General features: G+C 51.2%; 2 protein-coding genes and 1 long non-coding RNA gene across 37 annotated transcripts; all 3 read right to left on the bottom strand.

The window, feature by feature from the left end:
• Positions 1 to 320: 320 nt before the first annotated feature.
• LOC146542466 (uncharacterized) lies at positions 321 to 7,489 on the bottom strand. Of its 30 annotated transcripts, none has more exons than XR_014880231.1 (5): positions 4,851 to 7,489; positions 4,726 to 4,754; positions 2,432 to 4,629; positions 2,170 to 2,319; positions 321 to 1,544 (listed from the first exon to the last, which is right to left on the bottom strand). It is a non-coding gene; the product is annotated as an uncharacterized LOC146542466 (long non-coding RNA). The 30 variants fall into 30 exon arrangements; XR_014880232.1 differs by having other exon boundaries at positions 4,826 to 7,489; XR_014880234.1 differs by having other exon boundaries at positions 2,432 to 4,326; positions 4,511 to 4,629; positions 4,726 to 7,489.
• Positions 7,490 to 7,495: 6 nt separating this feature from the next.
• LOC104916834 (uncharacterized) lies at positions 7,496 to 22,300 on the bottom strand. 6 transcript variants are annotated; one of them, XM_085212007.1, is made up of 10 exons: positions 22,208 to 22,300; positions 21,339 to 21,568; positions 10,615 to 10,857; positions 10,077 to 10,260; positions 9,662 to 9,785; positions 9,134 to 9,196; positions 8,801 to 8,887; positions 8,178 to 8,518; positions 7,768 to 7,844; positions 7,496 to 7,645 (listed from the first exon to the last, which is right to left on the bottom strand). In XM_085212007.1, exons 4-9 carry the CDS (start codon positions 10,173 to 10,175, stop codon positions 7,824 to 7,826), a joined length of 735 nt encoding a protein of 244 aa, XP_085068133.1. In that variant the 5' UTR covers positions 10,176 to 10,260; positions 10,615 to 10,857; positions 21,339 to 21,568; positions 22,208 to 22,300; the 3' UTR covers positions 7,496 to 7,645; positions 7,768 to 7,823. The 6 variants fall into 6 exon arrangements, with proteins under 6 accessions (XP_085068133.1, XP_085068134.1, XP_085068132.1 ...); XM_085212008.1 differs by having other exon boundaries at positions 21,339 to 21,565; positions 22,208 to 22,274; XM_085212006.1 differs by lacking the exons at positions 21,339 to 21,568; positions 22,208 to 22,300 and adding an exon at positions 14,062 to 17,005.
• On the bottom strand, positions 17,681 to 18,576 carry LOC146542467 (uncharacterized). Its single transcript, XM_085212005.1, has one exon. It carries the CDS (start codon positions 18,564 to 18,566, stop codon positions 17,826 to 17,828), a length of 741 nt encoding a protein of 246 aa, XP_085068131.1. The 5' UTR covers positions 18,567 to 18,576; the 3' UTR covers positions 17,681 to 17,825.
• Positions 22,301 to 22,376: the final 76 nt, after the last annotated feature.

Genomic DNA, 22,376 nt, shown 5'->3' on the forward strand with positions numbered 1-22,376 from the left:
GCATCCAAAGATGCGCAGTTCCAGCAGGCAAGGGAGGGAATGCCCATCCCTCTGCTACTGCGCTGGTCAGGCTCACACTGCAAGGCTGCGTCCAGATGTGGATCCCTCAGTGCTGGGAACATGGACTGGTGCGAGTGCATCCAGATTACAGCCACAAACACAACCCATGCATTGAACCCCTCTCCTGTATGCAAGGAGAGCTGGGCTTTCAGCCCTGGATGAGAAGTGAAAAGGCTCCAAGGAACCTGGAAAACAGCCCTTTCAAATACCTTAAGGGAAAGACTCCCAGAAAGAACTAAGACAGTGGAGATCATGAAATAAAAAATATATATATTATCCAATTCTAATGCAGAAACAACATTTGATTCCCACAGTCAGTAGCTGGGATGAGGGAACACCCACCACCAAAACATGCTAGGGGATGAAAGGACTGAGCGTAGTCCTGCTCCATAAGGCCTGGGAGTACTGGTGGGTGGGAGCTGGACAAAAGCCAGCAGTGGGCCCTTCCAGCCCAGAAAGCCAACCGTATCCTGGGCTGCATCCAAAGATGCGCAGTCAGCGGGCCAAGGGAGGAGATCCCCATCCCTCTGCTCTGCGCTGGTGAAGCCTCAGCTGCAGTGCTGCGTCCAGATGTGGAGTCCTCAGTGCAGGGAGACATGGAGCTGTGCGAGTGCATCCAGAGTACAGCCACAAACACGAACCCAAGGATGGAACCCCTCTCCTGTAAGCAAGGAGAGCTGGGCTGTTCAGCCTCCTGGAGAAGTGAAGGCTCCAAGGGAACCTGGTAACAGCCTTTCAATACCTAAAGGAAAGAACAAGGGAAAATGGAGGTGAAATCTAAGGAAAATGTCTTGTCCAGTGAGGGTGCTGAGGCAGTGGCACAGGTTGCCAGAGACATGGTGGATGTGCTGGCCCTTTCAAGGTGAGCCTGGCTCAGACTCTGAGCAACTTGATCTAGCTGTGGATGGTCAGCATGGGGGAGTCGGATCACATCGCAAACCTACCTGCATACAAGCAGCGCACCAACATGGGGTGCATGATGTTCATTACCTGCTGGACAGATCTCACACCACTGATTGGAGGAGCCCAGGCAATCCTTCAACTCCATCAGGCTGCAAAATGAAATCAGAAGAGACGCAGAACAGAATTTCAAACACAACAAGGATGCACACAATGCCCTTAAAAAACACCCACCGCATGGATGCAATTAGCACATAGCCCTATTCATTACAGCCATCCAGCTTGAGATCCTCCAGAAAAGCAGAGCTCACAGCTCTGAAAGAAAGCAGGAATCACTCACCCCATTCTAAGGGCTCACCCCACACCCCAAAGGAAGCAGTCTCCAGATTCACATGCTGCTCTTACACCTAGCAGCCCTTCAGTGCACTTGGGATCCCCCAAAAAGAGAAGATCACAGCCCTGAAAGAAAAAAAGAAACCACTTACCCCATTCCAAGGACCAATACTCCCCCACACTCTCAAGTGAAGGAAGCAGCTTCCAGGTCCAAATACCTACCAGCCCTTAAGTACGCTCAGGGTTCCCTGCTAAAAAAGAGAGAGACCAGCTCCACAATGGAGGAGAAAAAAAAAAAAAAAAAAAAAAAAAAAAAAAAAAAATCACTCACTCCATCACCAAAGAACAAGGCATACTCCAAAGGAAGCACTCCCCAGGTTCAGATGCTGCCCCTACTCTTCCCAGCCCTTACATGGGATCAGGGAGGGGTGGAGCCTGGCTCTGCCCCACTCCACAGCCAAACTGCCCCCAGCTGTGCTCGCAGGGCTGCACCCCGCCCCAGGTGCAGGTTCCACAAAAACAGGAGGGCAAGGGAATGCCCAGGCAAAGGCAAGGGCCAAGAGAACATGGAAGGAAATGCCAAGGATGACGGCCCAGACAATACGGCAGGGAACGCCAAAACTGAATGCCGACATGAATGTGGCAACACAAAGCCAAGGGGTCATTAGGCCAAGAGAATGGGGCAAGGAACACAAAAATAGGAGGACAAGAGAATGTAATAGTGAAAACAGTGCAAGACCAGAGACAAGCAAGACACAGAACAAAGAGGATAGGCAGCCTTCTGGGCACCATGAAGCGCAATTCAGAGCTCTGGGGGAACCCTATTGTGCCGGGCTCTGGAATGGGTAAACGCTGGCGGCTGTGCATCGCCCTTACCTGCTGGGCAGACAATGACCAGTCAGCAAAGTGAGGTTCCGGGGCATGCCGGGAAATGCAGATTCCACTTCCTTGCTGTTTCCACAGAGACCAACACATCTCTCCGTGCAGTTGTTACGGCACTTGGGAGCACCGCAGCTCTGCTGCCACCTGTTGGACACAATACAGTCATGAAGGCACTGCCCTGCATCCGTGCCTCTTGCACAAACCTGTGCTCCTTGCTCGGAGCACATGGCTGCACTCTGTGCACCATGTTGCTTACCACCAGAGAAGGCTCAGGTACCCAACACCATTTTTGCTTCCATCTTGTCTGAGAACTGCTCATGATGCACAGCCCTCATCTTTGCTTTGGTGAGGTGGGGACTGCCATTGCTTCCTCAGTCCCACAGACCCCTTCCCATCCCACACTGCCATGGGAGATCAGGTTCTGGACCACCTGAGGACCCAAACATCCACGAGTCTTTGGGTCCTGACGAGATGAGTCCCAGAGTTCCGAGGGAATTCACCGCTGCACTCACCGAGCCACTCTCCATGGTATTTCACAAGTCGAGGCAGTCAGGTCAAGTCCCTGGTGAGGAGAAAAAAGGTGACAGCACACCTCTTAGGAAGGATAGAAAGTGTGACGCGGGGAACTACCAGCATGTCAGTCTCACCTCTGTGCTGGTCACGGATCATGGAGCAGATCATCCTGCAAGTGACTCTCAAGCACACATTCCAGTGCGTCACCACCCTGTGCGTGAAAAGCTGCCTCCTAATAACCAACCTAAACCTCCCCTGTCTCACTTGAAAACCATTTCCCCTTGTCCTATCGCTATCCACCCTCCTAAACAGCCGTTGCTCCCTCCTGCTTATGCGCTCCCTTTGAGTCTTGGAAGGCTGTCATGAGCTATCTCCAGAGCTTTCTCTTCTCCCACAGAAACAATCCCAGTTCCCTCAACATTTCTTTCTAAGAGAGGTGCTCCAGCCCTCTGATCATCTTCGGGGCCCTTCTCTGGACCTGCTCCAAAAGCTCCACATCATTCCTGTGCTGGAGCCCCAGGCCTGGACGCAGTGCTGCACATGGGGCCGCACCAGAGCCGAGTCGAGGGGGACAATCACCTCCCTCTCCCTGCTGGTCGCTCCTCTTTTAATGCAGCCCAGGATACAGTTGGCCTTCTGGGCTGCAAGTGCACACTACTGGCTTATGTCCAGCTCTTTGTCCACCAGGATCCCCGAGTCCTCCGCAGGGCTGCTCCCAAGGGCTTCTACGCCCAGTTGGTACAAGTATCTGGGTTTCCCCTTCATCACGGACATCAACAGTGGGGTTGAGTGCACGCTAAGGACACCAAGCTGTGGGGTGCAGTGACACAGCAGAGGGACGGGATGCCATCCACAGAGACCTCAACAGGCTGAGCAGTGGGCACAAATCCAAGTGCAGGGTCAGTAGCTGGGATGAGGGAACAGCCACCACCAAAACATGCTAGGGGATGAAAGGACTGAGCGTAGTCCTGCTCCATAAGGCCTGGGAGTACTGGTGGGTGGGAGCTGGACACAAGCCAGCAGTGGGCCCTTCCAGCCCAGAAAGCCAACCGTATCCTGGGCTGCATCCAAAGATGCGCAGTCAGCGGGCCAAGGGAGGAGATCCCCATCCCTCTGCTCTGCGCTGGTCAGGCCTCAGCTGCAGTGCTGCGTCCAGATGTGGAGTCCTCAGTGCAGGGAGACATGGAGCTGTGCGAGTGCATCCAGAGTACAGCCACAAACACGAACCCAAGGATGGAACCCCTCTCCTGTAAGCAAGGAGAGCTGGGCTGTTCAGCCTCCTGGAGAAGTGAAGGCTCCAAGGGAACCTGGTAACAGCCTTTCAATACCTAAAGGAAAGAACAAGGGAAAATGGAGGTGAAATCTAAGGAAAATGTCTTGTACAGTGAGGGTGCTGAGGCAGTGGCACAGGTTGCCAGAGACATGGTGGATGTGCTGGCCCTTTCAAGGTGAGCCTGGCTCAGACTCTGAGCAACTTGATCTAGCTGTGGATGGTCAGCATGGGGGAGTCGGATCACATCGCAAACCTACCTGCATACAAGCAGCGCACCAACATGGGGTGCATGATGTTCATTACCTGCTGGACACATCTCACACCACTGACTGGAGGAGCCCAGGCAATCCTTCAACTCCATCAGGCTGCAAAATGAAATCAGAAGAGACGCAGAACAGAATTTCAAACACAACAAGGATGCACACAATGCCCTTCAAAAACACCGCTCGGATGCAATTAGCACATAGCCCTATTAATGACAGCCATCCAGCTTGAGATCCTCCAGAAAAGCAGAGCTCACAGCTCTGAAAGAAAGCAGGAATCACTCACCCCATTCTAAGGGCTCACCCCACACCCCAAAGGAAGCAGTCTCCAGATTCACATGCTGCTCTTACACCTAGCAGCCCTTCAGTGCACTTGGCATCCCCCAAAAAGAGAAGATCGCAGCCCTGAAAGAAAAAAAGAAACCACTTACCCCATTCCAAGGACCAATACTCCCCCACACTCTCAAGTGAAGGAAGCAGCTTCCAGGTCCAAATACCTACCAGCCCTTAAGTACGCTCAGGGTTCCCTGCTAAAAAAGAGAGAGAGCAGCTCCACAATGGAGGAGAAAAAAAAAAAAAAAAAAAAAAAAAAATCACTCACTCCATCACCAAAGAACAAGGCATACTCCAAAGGAAGCACTCCCCAGGTTCAGATGCTGCCCCTCTCCAGAGAGAGATCCTTCCCCACTGGCAGTCAGCTCTTAAATGGGTCTAGGAGAGGTGGAGCCAGGCTCCACCCCGTCCTGCAGCACAGCTGAATTGCCTTCACCTGTGCTCCCACGGCTGACTCATTGCTCACCTCAGGTGATCAATCAAAGGTTCAGGCCGTGATTCAGCAGCCCCATACAGTGGGACTTGTGGGTGTGGGGACATGGGGTGGCATAGGTATGTAGGGGGTCTGGGGGCACGTGGGGAGGGGTTTGGGGTGAGAATAGGGGATGTGTGGCAGTGTTGGAGTGCATTTATTGATTTCTTCCTGAGAGGGTGTTAGGGTTCCCTGTGGCCCAAAGGTGGAGCCCTGATCCATAACTCCTCATGACCCCATATCCCCTTATAACTTGGCGTGACCCCAAGGCTCCACATGACCCATAGCCCTGTCAGCACCGTAACCCAGAGGAGGCTGTGGACAGTGATGGGTCTGTTCTTGGGTTGTTCAGGGGACATTATAGGGTGGCTCTGGGGCCGCTGTAGATCAGCTGCCTTTAACATCCCCTGACCCTCACCTTGCCCACGTCTTGCTGGGCAAGATGGGGGTCAAAAGGGCAGTGGGGGGATATGGGAGAGGTTCCTTGATGGGAGCAGATTCACCGCCAGCTCCGTGTGGGGGTACGTCAGCCCCACTGAGCTGTGGCTGTGTCCCATAGCTGTCCCATAGCAGCTCCAGAGCCATCCTAGAGCAGCCCAGAACAGCCCCATCGCTGCCCACAGCCCGTGGCCAGCAGCAGTTCCACCGCCAGCGGTGTGTTGGGTTAAGGCAGCTCCTAGGTGTGGCTCTGCCCCGTAGCTGCCCCAAGGTGTCCCTATAGCCCTCCAATAGATGTCCTTTAACGGCCCCACAACCTTGTATGGCTTCCCCACATCACTTGGGCAGGATTTCTTACAGCTGTCCCATTTGCTGTGTCTTACGCTGCAGTTTTGCTGTTCCTTCTGCAGCTGACTTGGATTTCTTCTCCCACTGTCCCCATTAAGGAGTTGATTTGCTTCAGTCCATCCCAGCTCCATTCCTGGTTCAAGTCTCCCTCATTGCCTCCCAGCAGCGCAGCAGCCAAGCTCCAGTACTTTCCCCAGACTCAGTGGGATCGGTTTGTTCTGTTCTCGTCCACTTAGAGAAACAGAAGCTTCCCCAACAGCACCCTTTATCCCTGCTCTGGGCTCCCCCAGAACCCTCTATTTATATTAACCCCACAGCGTCCAAACCAGGAATCCTGCAGCGACCCACATCTCAGGATGGGGCTGTAGCTGTGCCCCAGTGCCTTCATTAAAGAGAGGAGAATGAAGGATCGTAGCAGGGCATCTTTCCTCCTGACATTTCCCACCGTCTGCATGTTGGCTGTGTCATGCGAGCGGCATTCGCTCACAGAGCTGTGAGTGCAGGTATGTGTGCATACAGGGTATGCAGAGATCATAGAATCATAGAATCATAGACTGGCCTGGGTTGCAGAGGCCCACAGCGCTCATCCAGTTCCAACCCACTACTGTGTGCAGGTAGCCAACCAGCAGACCAGGCTGCCCAGAGCCACATCCAGCCTGGCCTTGAATGCCTCCAGGGATGGGGCATCCACAGCCTCCTTGGGCAACCTGTTCCAGCGCCTCACCACCTCTGGGTGAAAAACTTCCTCCTCATATCCAAGCTAAACCTCCCCTGTCTCAGTTTAAAGCCATTCCTCCTTGTCCTGTCACCATCCACCCTCACAAACAGCCGTTCCCCCTCCTGTTTATACGCTCCCTTCAAGTACTGGAAGGCCACACTGAGGTCTCCCTGGAGCCTTCTCTTCTCCAAGCCAAACAAGCCCAGTTCCCTCAACCTTTCCTCACAGGAGAGGTGCTCCAGCCCTCCGATCTTCTTAGAGGTGGTGTTGAACATCAGAATGTGCACTGCACGTGGGTGTGTGCAGGGTGTTTTCACATGAGTTAGCTTTGCACTGCGCTCTGCACAACAGCCTGCAGGATGGCACCGATAGAACCAGGACACAGCGTCATACCAGGCGCTCCAAAGGAAACAGTTCCATCCCAGCCCAAACAGGGACAGGCTGGCAGGCACTGGGGAGGGCTGCACGACAGAGGGACGCCTTCTGAGTGCCACATCAGGAGAACCTGAGCGCTGTCTGTAAGCAGAACAGTGCTGGGATGGCAGCTTGGTGGTCCTAAGCTGCAGAGATGCTGCTCTGGACCAACAGTCTGTCATTTTGGGAGAAAACACCGTCCTTTTGGTGGTTTCTTTGCTCATTATACACTCATCAGAAAAGCAAAAAACACTCAGAGCTGCCCTGGGAAACTCAGCAATCCCTATGGCGTTGTTCTCGTGGCCAGGCTTTGTTACTCGCAGCTCTTTGCATGCGCTTTGCAGACAGTCTGCTTGTGGGCAGTGCAAAGGACTGCTGCCTGCGCTGCATCCATAGACGGCAGCATTCGCTGATGGAGCTGTGGGAGTTCTGAGCGAGCGCCACGAGACGAATAACGAGGAGGTGGTGCAGCAGCTCACTGAGTGTCGCTGGACAAATCGGGCTGTGTGCTCCTTGTCAATCTCTAATTGTGACTGGTTTTTATTGACTGCAGCCAAAGGTGGGGCGCCGAGTTGGGCGGCACTCGCAGCGCAGCCCTGCGACGCCGCGCACTGCAGCGCTGCCTTCTGACGCTCCTCCTCTCAGTCCCTCAGCTGCAGCTCCTGCATCATCTCCACAAGGCTGTTGATTGCGGAGCACTGGAAAGAAACAAGGCGCGTGTAGAAACAGGACACCACTTCCCTCGAGAAATCTCTTCCATCTCGGACAGACAGAGGCACTGAGAACAACAAGAGCCGTGTCTGTGCTCACAAGGACTCACCTCTGCACGTGCAGCGGCAGCTCTCAGAGAAGCCTTCTTCAGTTCCACGCTCCTCTCTATTTGTTGCTGTCTTCTTGCTGTAAGGCAAGAAAAAAGATGAATTTGTTTTGTCACCAGCACAACTGCAGAAACGTGGGTACCATAAAAGCAGATGGCAGAAAAAAGACAAAGGAAATGGGACTAGGAAGCCTCTCAGTGAATGACATTTCCAGTGGGACGTGCAGAAGGCCACCGTGGAGCTAAGGGAAAGAGACGGGCTTGCACATTCTGGCACCTCCCTGCCTTTGGGCTTGGTAACCTTCAACCCATTTCCCCTCTACAGCAAAGGAAAAAGCAAAGCAAACCCTAAGCAAACTGTGTGCTTGAAAAGGGCAGCAGCTGAGCACAGCGGTGCCACAGCACCTGCTTACCTCTTCGCTTGGAGCTCCGCGCTGCGGCAGGCCCAGGCTGTGCTGCTGGAGCCGGCACGCCGTCTCCGCTCTGACCCCTCGCTCTCTTCTTGGCAGGCAGCAGCTGCACTGCTGTTGGTCTCCCTTCTTCCAAGCCCTTGCATTTACATCCAGCCTGGGCCTCGGAGACGGAGCGGGGGCACACGGCGGGGGAAGGTCTTCCCCTGTGCTGGGACCTGCTCTTCTAGGAAGCCCTCCGGCCTGGAGAGGAGCTTCAGCTGCTGCTTGTTGACAAGCTCTCTCAGAACGCACCTGCTGCACCACTTTCACATAGATATTGCCATTTGGCTCAGCACCAATCTCTGTTAAGAAAGGAGAAGCAACAAAATTTAACAAGAGCCCAACGCTACTTTCAGTCTGCAAAATGGGCCACAATGCCAGGACATCTCATCTGGAGCGTTCACGGTCATGGATCTTAGGATCTCGGGTGAACCGTGAGTTCACATTTCTAATCAGCGCAGGAATGCTAACTGTGATTATGACCACAACCAACACACAACGACAACAGTCCCAGGAAGGGACAGGCAGAAAGCCTAACTAGAAAGACAGTGCACCAAAGCCCGATGCCTGTTGTGTGTCTGTACCTCTCTTGGGTGCCATGTCACACTCAGCGCTCCTCCTCTGCCTTTGCGCATGGCTGCGCTTCAGAGGAAGGCCGCTGGCATCAGCTTCTGACAGAAAGAAAACAAGAAAGACGTGAAGAGCATCTCCTTGGAGGGAGACTTCAGCACAGTCAGCCACAAACTTCTGGGCTTCCTACTTTCTCCAATTGGCCTTTCTGCTGCTACAGCCTTGTGCCACTTCTGCAGTCAGCACAGATCTGCAGTGTCCTTTCCTCACTCCTCCATCACACACAGCCCTGCATGCAGCCCTGTTTAGAGGCAGTACCCACACCACAGCTCACAAGAGCTCCTTACCTGCGGAGGCTTTCCGTTTCCCCCCATGTCCAGCACCATTCCACGGATGCGCAGGCTCCGTCCCTGCAACAACAGATCGTGTGTTGATTTCACAGACACCAGGAGCAGCACTGTCCCATTAGCCCATGTCCACCTCCAAAAACCAAAAGACAAACCAAAACAGAAACTGATGTTTAAACTGCAACGCGCTTACACAAAGCATTACTGCTCTCATTCCTGCTCAGATGGCAACAGAGGAACCCTGGTCTGCCTGACAGCTCTGCGTTCTGCAGAGCAAAGGTGCACCACCAAAGAAAAGGTGCACAAGTTGAGGAAGGTATTTTTGGGCCCTAAAAGGAATTCACTCAATTTAAGCACCATTGTTGATACACAGACATCTGTCTCACCACTGCCATCCACTGCCACTGTTGGCATCTCCAACGCTTCCACGATGGTTACTTGACATCCCCTGCAGCACTGCACCCGCTCAGAAGTAATACTGAAAGCGCATTCCTCCATCCTTCATGACAGAGGACTGAAGAAACTCACTTTTGCGTGGCAGGAAGGACGGTGCGTCCCCATCGCGTCCCTCTGTGCGCTGCAGGGCGCCGTTGGATCTCTGGCAGTCAGCTGGATGCTGCTCCCAATCGCGGGGAACCGCGCGGCGCTGCTTCTGAGGAGAGAAAGGAAGAAACGTCGGTGGGGACGGGCAGCCAAGGTTTGCACAGAGCTTCCAGGTCGTGCCAGAGATAGATTATCAGAGCGCTGAGAGATTAATTACCACTAAGGGAAAATACAGCCTAAGCCATGTCCACGATGCCATTAGCCCGGGCTGTCAGCAGTGAGCGCAGAATCCAACTGGTTACTGAGGTCACAAAGGACCAGCAGGGCTCCCTCTGCTCCGTCCCTTCCCTTAAAAATGAGAAAAAGGAGGAAGAACCAAGCAAAAGAAACCCAGCCATACCTTTCCTCTCACAGAGCAGGACTTGGACCTGCGGTCGTCCCCTTGCTGAGACATGACCGCTGTCTCAGAGGAAGCTGAAGTTCCGAGGGCTCTCTCCATGGGAACTTCTCTGCTCTTGGAAAGAGCTGGCTTCACTCTTCCTAAGACTGCCTCGATCCCCCAAATCTCCTTTTGGACAGGAACCCTGCAGAAATTATCAACAAGTGAAAAATCATGAGGAAGAAGCATTTTCCCAGCTTTCTTCGGCCATGCAATTTAGTCTTTTTTTGAGGAGGGCGATGTCTGGAAATCAGCTGGCTGCAAGAGCTGCCCAACGCTAGCTCCAGCTCGTGTCTGGCTGCATGGCTTGTGTCAGCAAGTGCTCTTCTCCATCTCCTCAACAGCCCTCACCGAAACATGGGATGGAATCACAGCAAGAACCCATTTCCTCTGGAAACAGCCGTGCTGGGGGGCACTGCTGGAGCTGGGAACTCCTCCCCAGCCCAGCTTTTCTGCTGAGACACCTCCCGGCAACCAGCCAGCACCAAACCCAGCTCACCTGGTCACCGCTCAGCCTGAGCTGTGCCCAGCTCACACACACGCCGCAGCGCTGCTTCTGACGGCTCTCACAGGTGATCTGCTCCAAGGAAGGCTCACAGCTCAGTCTCCGTGTGCAGCACGCTCACCAGAGCACCAGCTCTGCTCTCCAACCAAGACCAACATGGCCTCATCGTGGTCAGCGGAGCCCCAGGGGAACGAGGAGAAGCAATAGGGACACGTGCACATCTGTATGTGGGTGTTTCTAGAATTGGGATAGAGACAGGAGAGCGCGCTCAGCCGTGTGTGCTTGGTTGTATACAGCAATCTCTACCACGTTTGTAAACATCGTTAAATCCTTGTTATCCTGCTTTATGGGAGTAGGGTGTGACAAGAAGCCAATGACTATCGGTTTACAGGAGGGAATGAATTTAAACAGTTCCCCTTCTTCTTCCCTTGGCACTTTGGTTACAGAGTTCTCCTGTGCCGTGTGCTGGTGTAATACCTCTAAGCCACAATACTGATGGGTTCAGCAAAGCTCACGGCAACAGGCTTTGGTCATCCTCAGATCTTCATGATGAGAGAGGCAAAAAGAAAAAAGTACAAGGTAACAGTCCTATTTTTTCTTCTAGTCAGCATGCCATAACTGAACCTTCCGTACTAACACTGATATCTGGATAGGGATGTTCCCTTCACCTCACACCTTTAGCACAACACCTGCTGTTGGGATTCCCGCCTGGAAAGAAGTACTAGTGCCACTCCTTGCTCCTTGCTGCTAGCATGGGGTGTTTGAAGACTGATGCACGTGCCGTGATCAAATCTCTCTTGCGGGAATCAAGTGCGAGCAAAAAGAATGTTTGGGCCGGGTGACCTCAGAAGTCTGGCTGTTGTGGATGATGGCAGTTGATGGATGTTGCAGCTGGCCGAGGCATTTCCTGACGTACTGAGCAAAGGAGGCCACAGGAGGTGTCTCAGAGAGGTGGTTCTGCAACGTCTCTGAGGTTTGCTTGGTTTCTCTAGCATTCGTGGAAGCTTTTCCTTTTTAGAAATGCATGTTCTGCGAGTAGCAGCTGGTTCCCTGGTACCTCTGTCGAGTCGTGGTTGTCCTGTAAACTGACACAGACCTGATCTGAGACAAGTGTGGGTCTAGCAGAAAGCTGATCTCAATAGAACAGCAGAGCCTTGAACTCTGACTGCTGTTCGAAGCCATCTGGGATGTGATCCAGGTGTTTTTGTGCTGCTCAGTCCTGATACGTTTCCTTCCATCAGTCCAGTTCCTCTCCTACGGCCAGCGAGAAGATCACTGAACCCTATGAGCTGGGTGGTGAGCCCAAGAGGAAGATCTGGGTGGCTCAGCCGTGTCCTCTGGCTCTGAGCGTTTCTCCCCGCTGTGTCTGTGTTGCCCGGTTCTGGCTTGATAACCTCATGTTGCCGATGCCTTTACTTTCCATCTAGAATTCCAGGCGACCGACAGACAGCAGCTGCATCCCAGCTGCCAAGCGGCTCAAAGGGGGGATGCACAGCGTCCCGTGCAGCGCCGCGCAGGGGCAGCCGCAGCAGCAGCTCAGAGCTCGGAAGAATCGCACCGCTCCCAGCAAATCTCCATCCCCACAGCCAGGGAGGGGAATGAAGAATTGTAGTGGTGAAAGGATTGGCTATACGATAAAAAGGTGCTATAAAGGAATGGAAGAGTATTTTTGACCTGTACTAGACGATGCCAGGTTTGCAGGGGAATTTCCCACCAAGGAGGGATCTCCAGTAAGAGATCCTTCTCCTGTGGCAGTCAGCCCTGAAATGGGGCCTAAGTGGTGTGCAGCCAGGCCCAGCCCTTCCAGTTGCACAGCTGAATTGCCTTCGCCTGTGCTCCCATGGCTGACCTGGTCCCTTCTGCAGGTGCTCAATCAGTGGTTCAGGCTGTAACTGGACAGTTCCCACAGAGAGTCCTTCACAGGTCACAGTGCAGGAATCTGCTTGGATGTGGTTCTTCAGGGGCTGCCAGGGGCAACCGTGGTCTTCTTTAGAGCTTGCAGGAGCAGCTCTGCTCTGACACCTTCTTCCTCTACTTCTTCACTGACTTTGGTGTCTGCAATATTCTTTCTTTCACATTTTTCCTCCTCCTCTCTCTCACAGCTACTGCACTGCTTCAGAAATAACTGGGATTTACAACTCCAGACTTGGCAAGAGCAAACAGTAGCCTTGACAGAAAAATGAGTGCTATATTTTCAGTTCTGAAATAACCAGCTTAGGGATGTTTAAAACTGGCTACAGGAGCTGACAGCACCGAGGGTGCTCCACAATAATGCCTGGATATTATTGTAAGCTGGAACTAGCAATGCAGGTGCTGAAATACAAGAAGGGCCATTGTTTAATCAATGGATATACAGATGGTGTAGGTATATATCCAGGAGCTTGGCTAATAGAATTTGTATTGGAGAAATAAGAGAAAGTCACTCACCCTGTCCTGGGCTCGCGAGATGAACTCCTGATGGAGCGGATCTCCAGAGAGAGATCCTTCCCCACTGGCAGTCAGCTCTTAAATGGGTCTAGGAGAGGTGGAGCCAGGCTCCACCCCTTCCTGCAGCACAGCTGAATTGCCTTCACCTGTGCTCCCACGGCTGACTCATTGCTCACCTCAGGTGATCAATCAAAGGTTCAGGCCATGATTCAGCAGCCCCATACACTCCACCCCTTCATGGCGTAAACCAATGATTAGGTTGACTAAAAGGGTGAGCTTTCCCTAATACAGAGATCCAATACACCGCGACGCTTATACAATTTCATCGCGACACGTTGGTAAATTTCAAGATGAGTGACAATCGGTGAAAGTTGACTTCCTTCTATGGGCCAGCGCTCGATGATGTTACCGGAGGCATACAGTCGTGAGGTGCAGATCCGTCCTACGTTCCATCAGTCCCATGCAGACCATCACCGGGGGTTACACATGATCTGACAGTAACACTGGAACGTTTTGATGACATTTCATTCCTTCCGGTGATCCTGAAGGCTCAAAGACTCACGGGGAGAAATACAGATGTTTCAGAGGTACCAAGAGGGGAAGGTCTGCCCTCCAGGGCAACATACAGGCCGTGTTTCTATCCTGGGTCAACACTTCCGCTTGTACAGGGGCACGTCCTGGCCGCCTGTACCACACTTTCTGGCTGGATGTTTGCGGCTGCATAATAATATCAGGCACCAAAGGGGGTGTCCTGATCTGCCATAGGGACACGATGGGAGTCCCTTTAGCAATGAAAATTGGAGTGTTGACCACAACATCAGTAGGCCATGTATCTATTACTGGAGGGACTACTGAGCCTCCCACCTCCAACAATCTCCCCCAAGGTGCAAGTAGGCCACAACACTTGGGTCCTACCTGCACCTTCCATGGCCATTTTATTCTGTGGGTGCCAGGATCTAAATTCTCAGGGGCAGAGAGCAGAAGATGATTTTCAGTACCAATCTGGGGTCTTACCTGATGATCAGTGCCCGTCATTTGGATCCTAAGCGGGGCAACCAACGTTGTCTGCAACATTCTCAGGGCACTGGGGCTACCATCTCAGGGTCTTTCATTCAGGTCTCGCAAGGTTTCCTACAGTCTCTTTGTCACCCCCGCAGGGACTGGGAGTCTGTCTTCAGGGCAGCCTTAAGAATACCATGATTACGTTATATAACGTTCGTTGAGGCCTGCCCCCGTTGGATTATATGGCAGGTGGAATCGCCATTCGATGTTATTTTCTTCTGCCCAGCGTTGTATCAGTGCACCAGTAAAATGAGTTCCTTGGTCGCTCTCAATGACTTGAGGTGTCCCGTAGGCAGACATCAGTTTGGTGAGTGCCTTGATGGTACATGCCTGGTTTGCTTTCGGTACTGGATAAGCCTGCAGTAGCCCACTTGCAGTGTCAACACAGGTCAGGGCATATCTCGCCCCCTCAGACCGAGGAAGGGGCCCAGTGTAGTCGACCTGCCATCGCTGGAGAGGATTGTGTCCTCTAGCAAGATGGGCTGTTGTTTCGGGCAGCGGTCTCGGTCTCATCTTTGAGCAAGCGTCGCAATCCCGGCATGCCTGGACGATGTCAGGTAGCTGTATGGGCAGACCCCATGCTTTAGCAGCTGCCCACATTGCCTTTTGTCCCACATGCCGTAGCTTCTGATGTAACCAACGGGCGATGTTCTCGGATGGTGAATTCTCAATCCATCAAACTCAGGCCAGCATCTCTGCTTCATCATTTCCCGGTGACTGTAGGGGCTGATGACCAGAAACATGGTAGACACGTACAGTCCTGTGTTTGACTGTATTCCATATGTCTGACCACATGTCCTTGCCCCAGATTGGCCAGGCATGGATAGTCCATTCTTGGGTGGCCCACTGTGCAATCCACAAAGGGAGCCCTCGGTACACAGCCCAACTATCCGTACAGATGTTCAGGATACCATCACCGGGTTCCTTAGTTATAACCATCCACACGGCTCGCAGTTCTGCCCATTGGCTGCTCTGACCATCCCCCTCATCAAACCAGACTGTCTCAGTAGAAGGATGGTATGCTATTGCTCTCCACTTGCTCGGATTGCCCTTGCTGGATCCATCTGTGTACCAAGCATCTTCAGGGATAGGGTATTTTCCCTCCTGAACAGGACTCTTCTGCGGTGGAGCGACCAGTATTCCTTTCGGTGCATCACTGTGATATGTTAGAGGGCCTAGGATCTTCTGGAGTTCTTCTTTCAAAGGGGATGAAGACAGACTGCTCCTTGGGCTGAGATAGGCGACCCATCGTGCCACTGTTTGTGCTTGGGCCACCCCGTCTTCGGAAGGTGGGTCAGATCTTTTACCCACCCCTGAATCGGCAGAGTGGTCTTGACTATAACTTCAGCCGTTTGAGTTATTGGCTCTACTGCCTGCAGTGCTGAATAGGCAGCCAATAACTGTTTTTCAATCATACTGTATCTCTCTTCTGCTCCGTGCCAAACCTGAGACCAGGAACCAATGGGGGTCCAAACAGAACTCTGGCGTTGTTGCCACAGGCCCCAGCCAAAGCCATCTTGAGTGATGTGAACATCTAACTCGGCTGGGAGGGTAGGATCAAATAGACCCAATGCCTGGGCTTGTTTAACTGCCAGTTTCGCCTGTTGAAAAGCATCCTGTTCTGTTTTCCCCCAATCCCAAAGCTGCCCCTTTTTTGTGAGTCTAGACGGTGGTCTTAGCAGCTGCGCTAGGTGAGGTATAAAAGAACGCCAATAACCCAATACACCTAGAAACTCTTGCAGCTGCTTCGATGTTGCAGGGACTGGGAACGCCTGAACCTTATCGATGACAGCACTGGGCAGTACTTTGGTCTTTCCTGACCAAACCACCCCCAGGAATTTTACAGACAGGCCCGGACCTTGCACCTTTGGGGGATTTATAGCCCATCCCCTGTGTTGTAAATAGGCGGTTAATGAATCCACCGCCTGTCCCACTGCCTCCAGTGAGTTAGATGTCAGCAGGAGATCATCAATATAGTGATACAAGTTAACATGATCCGGTTTTTTCCAGTCGGCCAGGTCACGCGCCACTAGATTATGACAACATGTTGGTGAATGAATGCACGTACCCCTGGGGCAGGACCTGAAAGGTCCACTGCCTGCCTCCCCACGTAAACGCAAACTGATCTTGCGATTCCTCAGCAACTGGGATACTGAAGAACGCATTTGCTAAATCTAGGACACAATGATAGGTTTTTATCTCCCTACTCAATGTGTCCATTAGGGAAGCAATATTGGGTACGGCTGCATGAATAGGCAGCGTGACCTTATTTAATTCCCTATAATCTACTGTCATTCTGCACGTGCCATCCGACTTTCGCACTGGCCATATGGGGGAATTATAGGGGCTGTTGTAAGGGCAGGTCTTATAATGCCCACTTTATCTAATTCCTGCACTGTTTCTGATATTTCGTCCTGCCCACCCAGGAGTCTGTACTGTCTCACATGAGTAATCCGGTGCGGTTTTGGCAGGCAAATTGGCCCATGTTTCGCATGGGTTCTTAATATTACCTGCACCGCCCGGATACTGATACATCTCTGTCGGAGTCTGAACTCTCCCACGGTTGTCTGGAGAGCCAGACCGCATAGAATATCTATGCCCAAGATGTATTCCTGGACTGGGGCAATAGATACCTTATACTCCCGGGGTGGGAGACGCCCAACCCCCAGTTTTAACCATGTTTGGGTGACAGGAATAGTTTGTCCCCCAAAACCACCAATCATCACTCTGTTTCCATGAAATTTGTTTCGATTTTGTTAAACGATTGATGTTTCTGCTCCAGTGTCCACTAATGCCATAACTCTCTGAATATTTTTTCGGGACCAATAAATCGTTAATTCTACATAGGGCCTCCGGTCCCGTCTGGAGGCCCTAGGGGGACTAACATCCCCCGTCACGCCATGAACTGTGCTAGGGCCAATTCTTTTGCTTCCGATGGCTCAGGCATCGTGGCCCGAGACACTTGAGCCGGCTCTTTTTTCCCATTAGGTACAATGAAGTCTTCTAGGTTCCATGCTGTTGTTGGTATCCTCTCTATAATTCTTACCCTTGGTTTCTTAGGGTAGTTTTGAAATTTCTGATTGTCCTTTAGCTGTCTCCAAAGCTGGAGAAGGACATGGTTGGGCTGGCGGTCAATCTTAGCAAATTGGACCCCAGCTCGAATTAGGTCATTAAACACTTGTTTTTGGGAAACCCTTATGGGTCCCGATCGAGGAGCTCGAATAGCCGGCGTCTTGGTTTTAGTCACCGGCAGGACCTCAGCTTCTTCTAACATCCGAATGTTGCGCCTGGTCCGTAGGCGTTCTGTCTCCCCCAGATCAGCAACTATCTGAGCAGCCTGCTGAACTACGGCTTCCGAGGTCACCAGAGGGTTTAATATTGAAACCAAGGTCCCATATAGGTGGGAAGGGGCCTCTTGTAAAATTAAATCTCGCATGCCCGCCGAGAACTTGATCATATCCGGGCTATCATACGAGTCTTCATATATTGCTTCTCTCATGCCTAAGTCGCGAGTGTAGTTTTGAAGGTCCTCCATGGAGGACCATAGTCCTATGTTTAATGGAATATCTGTTTTATTTGGCCTGACCATTCGGCATGCTGCCATTAACCAACCTATTATTGAGTGGTTCTCATTGCTATACTGGATGGCAGCGTATAGTCTCTGCCTGACAGCAGGATGTAATGTTATGGTGGCCAGCTTTGCCATTTCCGGCCCATTAACCATAACACTTTCTGCTCCTGAATCCCATAACCTGAGCAGCCATGCAGGTATACTCTCTCTCGGCCTCTGCCAAAATCGCTGCACCAGGTCCATTAGTAGGAGTGTATGGTCTGGCTGTCACATGCAAATGCGTTTCGGCAGGGGGCCATTGGTCAGGGGGCACCCCTGCCGGTCTATCTTGTACTTTTTTAGTTTTTTGAGTTATAATAGGACGGAGTTCCAGGGGATCCGCCATAACTGGAGCCTCTAGGTCTGATTTGGAACTCCTGTTTTCCTCTTGAACCAGGTCCGCTACTTCAGAGGCATGACTATCATCTATTGAAATACTACGGACATGGCCTAGAGAATGTAAAACTGGTCTTTTTCCAGTCAATACATTAAGTTCTTGCTCCAATTTGTCAATCCGAGCTTTCAGTAGCTGATTTTCATTTTCTAAACTATCTGATCTTGTCTCTGCTTGATTTAAAGCATTCAGCAGTGGCCATGCCACTGTGGATGCAGCTAACTGCCTTTCTTTCGTAGTTAAAACATCTTTGTCCAGTCCCTGAAAGTATTCTGTTAAACGTACTGGGGAAATATTCCCCAAAGTATGCAGGGGAGCCCATTTCTCAATTATAGTTGCCAGTTGATAATAAGGAGATCCCAGAAACCCTGGGATCTGCCCAGGGATCATTTTATCAAGGGGAATGGTGTTCTCCCCCTTGACCCATTTATAGAAACTCCACAAGAGAGACATGATGTAAAGTGGATTTACGGCAAACAATTGCCTGGCTTGCCAATTGTTTAATCAATGGATATACAGATGGTGTAGATATATATCCAGGAGCTTGGCTAATAGAATCTATATTGGAGAAATAGGAGAAAATCACTCACCCTGTCCTGGGCTCGCGAGGTAAACTCCTGATGGAGCGGATCTCCAGAGAGAGATCTTTCCCCACTGGCAGTCAGCTCTTAAATGGGTCTAGGAGAGGTGGAGCCAGGCTCCACCCCTTCCTGCAGCACAGGTGAATGGCATTCACCTGTGCTCCCATGGCTGACTCATTGCTCGCCTCAGGTGATCAATCAAAGGTTCAGGCCGTGATTCAGCAGCCCCATACACTATCGTTGACAACGCTGTTGCAAATTATAAATGAACCAGCAGAAATAAGTTTTGGTCTCTGTAATTTCTGTAGCTAAAGCTAGTTTATCATGGAAAATTTACATACTGCTAAAATCCTTGCAAAGTTGTAATATTCATTTTTTCTAATAAAAATTTGTAGAACTAGATATATTTTTTTCTCCATGAGGCCTTTGCTTGCAGTAAGACAGCCTTGATAATAAATAACCAAATTAACTTGAAAGCATCAGATGAGCATCAAAGCAAAAGCCTGAGAAATAACTGAAACCCACTTTGAACACAAAACCATTTTTCCCTCTGAATTAGCAAGTGCACGTAAGTCAGCTCTTGCTGGCTTGGAAGCCAGCAAGATTTCCCAAGTGAGGATTTCCCAAGTGTCATGGCTGGAGGCAAGGATATGGCCTGTCTGGATAAACCCGTGTTTCTGCAACACTACTATCTGAGACATGTCTTTCAAGGCTCCACACTGTGACCTCCAAGACTGACTGCTTAAAATAAAATCTGTAATTCCTTACAACTACAATGTACTTCTTGAGCAGGGTCTTGACAGGAATGCTGCCATTAAGCGGAGACAGAAAGGGGCAGAGGCAGTGGCCTGCCCTCTCCCACCTGCGTGCCTCAGAACTGGGAAATGTACCCAGCTCCCTGGGGTGGGAGCATAAACCTACTTTCATGGTTCCAGCATCGAACAGAATCCCTTGGGAGAACAAGACTGAGGGCTTCCATGGCTCTGCCCAAGCTGAGGTGGGCAGACAAGACAACAGCAAAAGAGGAGAACTCACATCCAGTTACACTTCTGGTCTCTCTCCCCTAGACCAAGTTAGTGCTCCAAGATCCTTCCCATCTAGCCATCAACTCAAGGTTAAAACGTGGCTCCCCTTCCTTCCATATGTCTTCCTCCTTTCTTCCTGTGGACAGGACCTCTATCCTGGCAGCAGCCTGGGCATGACACTAAGTGGTCCAGGCACACAGGTTTCCAAGTGATGCCTAGCTTATCTAACGTGCACCACTTAACACACTCTTCCCTGTCACCACAAATATACCATCAAAATCTTAAGCATCTTGCTTGATTACTGACAAATCTACATTTCTAGTCTTGCTGTATGCTCTCTCCATTTTTTATATTGCTGACCAGATAATTTTCTCAGGCCATGACTTTGACTCTTCCGCGCTTCTCTTTGCGTCACTAGGTACGGATTCCCTGAGATTTTTTTTTTATTCCTTTCTCTACATGCATAGAAGTTCATTCTCAGCAGAACTTTTCCTAACAGATGGTTTGGAAAAAAGGAAGACAGAAGTTAGAGAATGAATGAAGGACCACTCAGTGCCCATCTAGATCATCTTCACTGAGAGTCAGTCTGCACTCCAGCAGGTCTGCATGGGAGAAAGAAGGCAGCTGAGCTTCTCCAGCAGCTCTGCAACTGCTGGTCTCAATCCATGTTCCTTTAACTTCTCCAAGTCCCTACCATTGTTCCTCTAACTTAATGCCTGTCCATCACTTTACCCAAATCCTTACTCCCTCACTGCCAGTCCTTCATATTCCCAACACCCCTGCTCTTTTCCATTGAGCCTATGGTGCTTTGGAATAGGCAGAGCCTCAAAATAAGGCAAAAAAAAGAGAAAGAAATTGGGTCACAAAATGCTTTTGTTAGACACAGAACACAAAGGCTGAGGGAACAGAGCATGGTTTCCATGTAATGCCCACCATGAAAGCCAAGCAATTGGCTTGGTTCCAACTATTAGATGCTGTTACCACTCTCAGCTTTTAATTCTGTGTGTTTCCCATCCATCCCTTGCACCTGTTCCCTCGTTTTTGGAGATCATTGAAGCAGAGTTGACATCACACTGGGCTTGATCATGTCAGATGGATCACTGGCAGCTCACTGCTTGCAAATGAACTGTACCTGGCAGAACATTAAGGCCTGGAAATGCTGCCAGAGAGGTTGCAGAGGGCTGCATACTTCTGCTCCCAGTTCCTGCAGGCAAAGCAGTAGCCTGGTGTTGGTCAGGGCAAGCTTCTCCTGCCGCAGCTTGATAATGATGGACCTGGAGATGATCTGCAAGGTGAACTTCCACACATTTTACAGAAGGTGGCAGAGAAAAGCAGCATCTGTCAGTCTCTTAGGAGAGCCCTGGTGCAGGAGAAAAACTTGTTTGCTCTAGCAGCTCATTAGCACTAAGGATTCATTAAAAAGAGGAACTACATAGCAATTGGGATTGAATAGTACTGACAACCTGTTAGCCCTCGGAACTCATTAGTATTGAGGACTCATTAGCACTAGGAGCTCTTTGGCACTTTCGTGTGAAACACATTTTAACAATGGATAAAGCAAGTCTTTCATGGAAAATTTTATATTTTGGATAAAGTGAGCCCTTTATGAAAAATTTTACCTTCTTACTCCCTCCTTTTGCATTTTCCTGTGCATTTTCCTGTGATCCACCTCTGGATGTGGATGCTCTGGGAAGAGAAGCCCTGCATGTCAATCATGAGGTCCAGCCTTGTCCACATGAACATGCAGATCCTCCTCATGCTGAGCAGTCTCTGCTTGAAGCACCAGTTCAGGATCACCCCAACATGTCAATGACAACGTGCTCCTCCAGGTTGGACCCCAGAGACACTGCTGGGGGCAAAAGAAGGGAAAGAGATGGGTAAGGGAAGTGCAAAAAAATGGAAAAGAGGGGTGAAGTGTGGGGAAAAAAAAAAAAAGGAATGGAAAAGGAAGAAGCAAGGAATAGTAAAGAAGTGCGCAAGGAACAAGGAAGGAATGGGCATGGGGTGGGAAAGGAAATGAGAAAGGGACGGGAAAAAGGACAGAGAAAGGGATGGGCAAGGAGAGCAAGCAAAGAATAGTAAAGAAATTGGAAAGGAACAAAGAAAGGACCAAAGAAACAGGGAAAGGAATTAGGAAGGAAGGAGCAACAGAGGAGCAATGGGAAGGACAAAGGGATCCAAGTCTCTTCGTCCTCGCATCCACGTGTCTCCTGTTATCCCTACAGTAACTCCGTTACTCCAAGATTCTGTGACATTCACTTGGATTGAACGCAGCACTGAGGTGTGGAGGTGGCACTGTGTGACAGTAGGGATGACAAAACCCACTCAGGGGGTGGCAGCAGGGATGACACAGCCCCTGAAGGAGTGACGGGAGGTGAGACCTGGAGTGAAAGCCTCTCAGGGGGTGGTAGTGGGTGACACTGAGTGAGACCTGGGGTAACACAGACCCCCAGGGAGTGGCACTGGTGATACCAGGGAGCGACAGTACCTCAGAGGTGGCACTCAGCATCCCCCGCACTCCTCAGCAGCCTCTGACCCTCCCTCAGCCTCCCTCTCTCGGCCCCGCCTCCCGCCGCCCTTACAGCGAATGGCAGCACGCGTCCAGCCAATGGCAGCGGACCAAGCCAATGGGAACACGCGCTGGGGCGGAAGGCGGA

Source organism: Meleagris gallopavo, chromosome 30 (genome assembly GCF_905368555.1).
Source record: "Meleagris gallopavo chromosome 30, MGAL_WU_HG_1.1, whole genome shotgun sequence".
NCBI classification, from domain to species: Eukaryota; Metazoa; Chordata; class Aves; order Galliformes; family Phasianidae; genus Meleagris; species Meleagris gallopavo.

Coding starts and splice junctions, on each gene's coding strand:
- LOC104916834 (XM_085212007.1), bottom strand. CDS start 10,175: ATGGAGAGAGCCCTCGGAACTTCAGCTTCCTCTGAGACAGCGGTCATG. Junction 8,888..9,133: donor GAAACGGAAAGCCTCCGCAG/GTAAGGAGCTCT, acceptor TCTTTCTGTCAG/AAGCTGATGCCAGCGGCCTT. Junction 8,519..8,800: donor TGACATGGCACCCAAGAGAG/GTACAGACACAC, acceptor CTTTCTTAACAG/AGATTGGTGCTGAGCCAAAT.
- LOC146542467 (XM_085212005.1), bottom strand. CDS start 18,566: ATGTCTCTCTTGTGGAGTTTCTATAAATGGGTCAAGGGGGAGAACACC.